The following is a 3380-nucleotide window of genomic DNA, read 5'->3' on the forward strand; positions in this document are numbered from 1 at the left end:
CTGCTGCACAGAAGAGAGAATTTGCTGAGCTATCAGGGACTGAGGTCTGGAAAGCAGAACAGAGGAAAGCATGTACCCAGTAGCATAGTTGAGGGTAAATGTAGGTAAACGGCATTTACCCACTTCTCAGTTGCGAAATAAGGTTCGCACACTCACTTTTTTTTTTTTAAACCACTTCACATACCTATACTTTTCAGGCATCAGACTCAGTCTTTGCAGGAAAAAGTGATTAACCTGAAACTTTTAAACAAGTTTTAAACTTTTAAACTTTTGCTGCTCTGTCCCAGCCAAAGAGAGACTTTTGTGTCCCTAAAGTTAGAAATCCATGGATATTTTTAACATTAGCAATTACACACTCAGAAAATTGATGTCCTTTCTTCTTCATTTCTTTTTAAACCAAAACAGACTTTGCTGGAGCTCTATGGCATTCCTTTAGTCCTCTGGGTACAGATATTTTCTATTACTGATCCTTTGAATAGCCTTGTTATATTCATTTGTGACATTTGTGTTCAGTAGCTAAGTAGATTATTGGAAGCCTCCTGCAGATGGAGTTTCTTAACAAATTAGCAACAAAGCAGGATGTCTAATGACGATTGTTACATCATTCAAACTAAGGGCCTATTTTTCAAACTTAGGCACTTAAATCGGGTCAACCAATTTTGCATTTGGGTGTTTAAGCAGTCACTTGGCCACCAAAATCCACATTTTAGGCTCCTAAATGCCAACCTGAGTGTCCAAGACACTCCCTCAGATTTGCCGAGTGCGCATAACTCCCTGGGAATTACAAGAAGGAAGTACCTTTCACAATCAAGCTGCAAATGCAGGGCTGGGAGCCTTAATTTGGGCATTGTGCTCTATGTACTGTAGTTGTTCTACTTACAGATGCCTTCCCATCACTCCTTTGCTAAGTCAATTCCCACACCTCAAGTCTCACTCAGCAACCAATCTTACTTTAATTTACTCTTTTCCCCAGTTTGACAGAGGCCTTTAGCTGAAATGACCCTTTGGGAATAAATAATCCATTTGTGGACATCTGCTAAATTCTAACAAGAAACTAGCTTTAATCTTTTCTGTTATCAAGGTCACTTGTAGAGCAGAAATGTTTCTAACAAAGGGGCTGCTGGGAAAGTATAAACAGCTGAAATTTGCATTCACAGACAAAGCCAGGCCATTTTGGCAATAATATTTTGAACTAGTTTCATGATATTAAACACAGGATCCTTTTTTTGTGAATTAAATAACTGCAATTCTATGCCAGCAATGAAAGGAGGACCAATGTCAGAATGCCACAGGCTAAAATAGAGTAAGAAATACCCAGAGAGCTATTTTTCAACCCTTCAGCCAGATACTGTCTGAAAGAGCCATTCTCCCACATCTCCAGTGAAATGTGGAACATAAAACTGTCAGCAAGTGCAGTCACAGTGGATACATTTGGGTTTTGGGTTTTTTTTCTGTTTTAGTTTTTAAAATGCTTCAGTGCTGTGTATAGCACAGGTACTGGGAGTAGTGAGCTGGTATCTGGAGAAAAGAAACCGTTCCTTTGAATATGTTACAGGATAGCTAGCACCAGCCATGGGACATACAGGACAGATAAGGTGCAGTTACAATGATAGCACCTTTCCAGCTGAGAATCTCAATAGGAAATATTCAAATGACCATTTGAGCGCTTTGTTTAAAAACATCTGTGATTGTGTGTGTGTGTGTGTAGTTGCTTCCCCACACCCTTATACAGTCAAATCATCTGACCTGGCCCGGCTGCTGGCTTTGCTTAGCCTGCTGGGAGGTCTCGTATCAGCTGTCAGTTCTACAGGCACTGAAGGCAGTTCCTCTCCTGGTGGCTCCTGCTCCTCTACCACCTTCTCCACCTCCTGCTCTTCTTCTGGTTCCTGTTCCTCTTCCCCTGCTTCTACCTTCTCCTCTTTCTGCTCTTCTGCTTGAGCATAGGAAGGCAACCTCTCATCAAAGGCCCTGGATAGGTCTTCCAGGGGCCCCATACCAAGCTTCTCATCCAAGTCATTGAAAGAAGATGGAGGGGGACCAGCTTCTACCCCCACTTCTGTCAAAGGTAAATAGTGGGACACTGGCTTCTCCTCCTCCAGCAGCCTGTAGCCCTTGACCTTCTGAATGGAAGAGACTGCAATGGAGTGGAGGGGCTTCTCTGGGATCTCCCTCTGTTGTTCTTCTGTTGGCCTCCTGAAAACCAGGCGGATCCTTTTCAAGATCAAGTAACTGATCTCCACAAGGTTGAGGATGAGGGATACTGAGGCCACGGCCAGCATAAACATAATGAAGACTGTCTTCTCAGTGGGCCTGGATACAAAGCAGTCCACAAGGTTGGGGCAGGGCCACCGGCCACAGCGGTACAGGGGCAGAATTCGGAAGCCATATAAGAAGTACTGGCCCACTATGAACCCCACCTCGAAAATGGCTTTGAAAATGATGTGACAGATGTAGGTTCCCAGGAGTGTTCCCTCCAGTCGGAACTTCTTGGCCCCTTTGGGGTTGATTTCATTGGTGTTCCTGGTGCCCTCTTGGTCTGGAGCCAGGGGTAGCCTCTCTTCATCCATCTCAGCTTGCTGTTGCCTTTCTGCCCGCTCCCTCTCTCTCTTCTTCTCCGCCATCCGTACATGATGCACCGCGTACCCCACGTACACCAGTGAAGGGGTAGAGACAAAGATGATCTGCAGGACCCAGAGCCGGATGTGGGAAATAGGGAAGGCCTCATCGTAGCAGACATTCTCACAACCAGGCTGCTGTGTGTTGCACACAAAGTCTGACTGTTCATCTCCCCAGACAAATTCAGCAGCTGTTCCCAGAATCAGGATTCGAAAAATGAAGAGCACAGTGAGCCAGACTCTCCCGATGACTGTGGAGTGCTCATTCACTTCTTCTAAAATGTTCCCCAAGAAACTCCAGTCACCCATCTCTTACTATCTAAGGGAAGAGAAGGAAAGAATGGCCATAAATTACACTAAATAATTTTTTTCTACTGATGCATAACTTCCGTCTTCCTTTAAGTTGTATGTATTTCTCCAAAACAGCCTATACCTTGAAAATGTTTTTGCCTTATGTTACAGTGCTCTATTAGAGGAGAGAAAACTAAGAAGCCAGGGAAATTTCCTCTGTAAACTCTCTCTGTTGTGCCTCTAAATATTCAATAACTTCTCAGCCAAGGAGTATATTTGACCACTCTTCTGTATAGCAGCTGTCTGTGAGTTTTGCATGATCAATTGTAAGTGTGTGAATGTGATTTTGTTTTATATATTCTATAAATACAGGACAGTCATGTAGTGTAAAGGTTTTATCAGCATGGAGTTTAGGGTGACTACATTACTTGCAAATGACAGAATCACAAGTGAGTTGAGTGGGTAATCCCAAAT

The 3380-nt window shown here is 43.5% G+C and overlaps 1 protein-coding gene across 1 annotated transcript; it reads right to left on the reverse strand.

Moving 5' to 3' along the window:
* Window positions 1-1724: 1724 nt before the first annotated feature.
* GJA8 (gap junction protein alpha 8) lies at window positions 1725-2924 on the reverse strand. Its single transcript, XM_048835626.2, has one exon. It carries the CDS (start codon window positions 2922-2924, stop codon window positions 1725-1727), a length of 1200 nt encoding a protein of 399 aa, XP_048691583.2.
* Window positions 2925-3380: the final 456 nt, after the last annotated feature.

This window comes from Caretta caretta, chromosome 1, assembly GCF_965140235.1.
Source record: "Caretta caretta isolate rCarCar2 chromosome 1, rCarCar1.hap1, whole genome shotgun sequence".
NCBI lineage: Eukaryota > Metazoa > Chordata > Testudines > Cheloniidae > Caretta > Caretta caretta.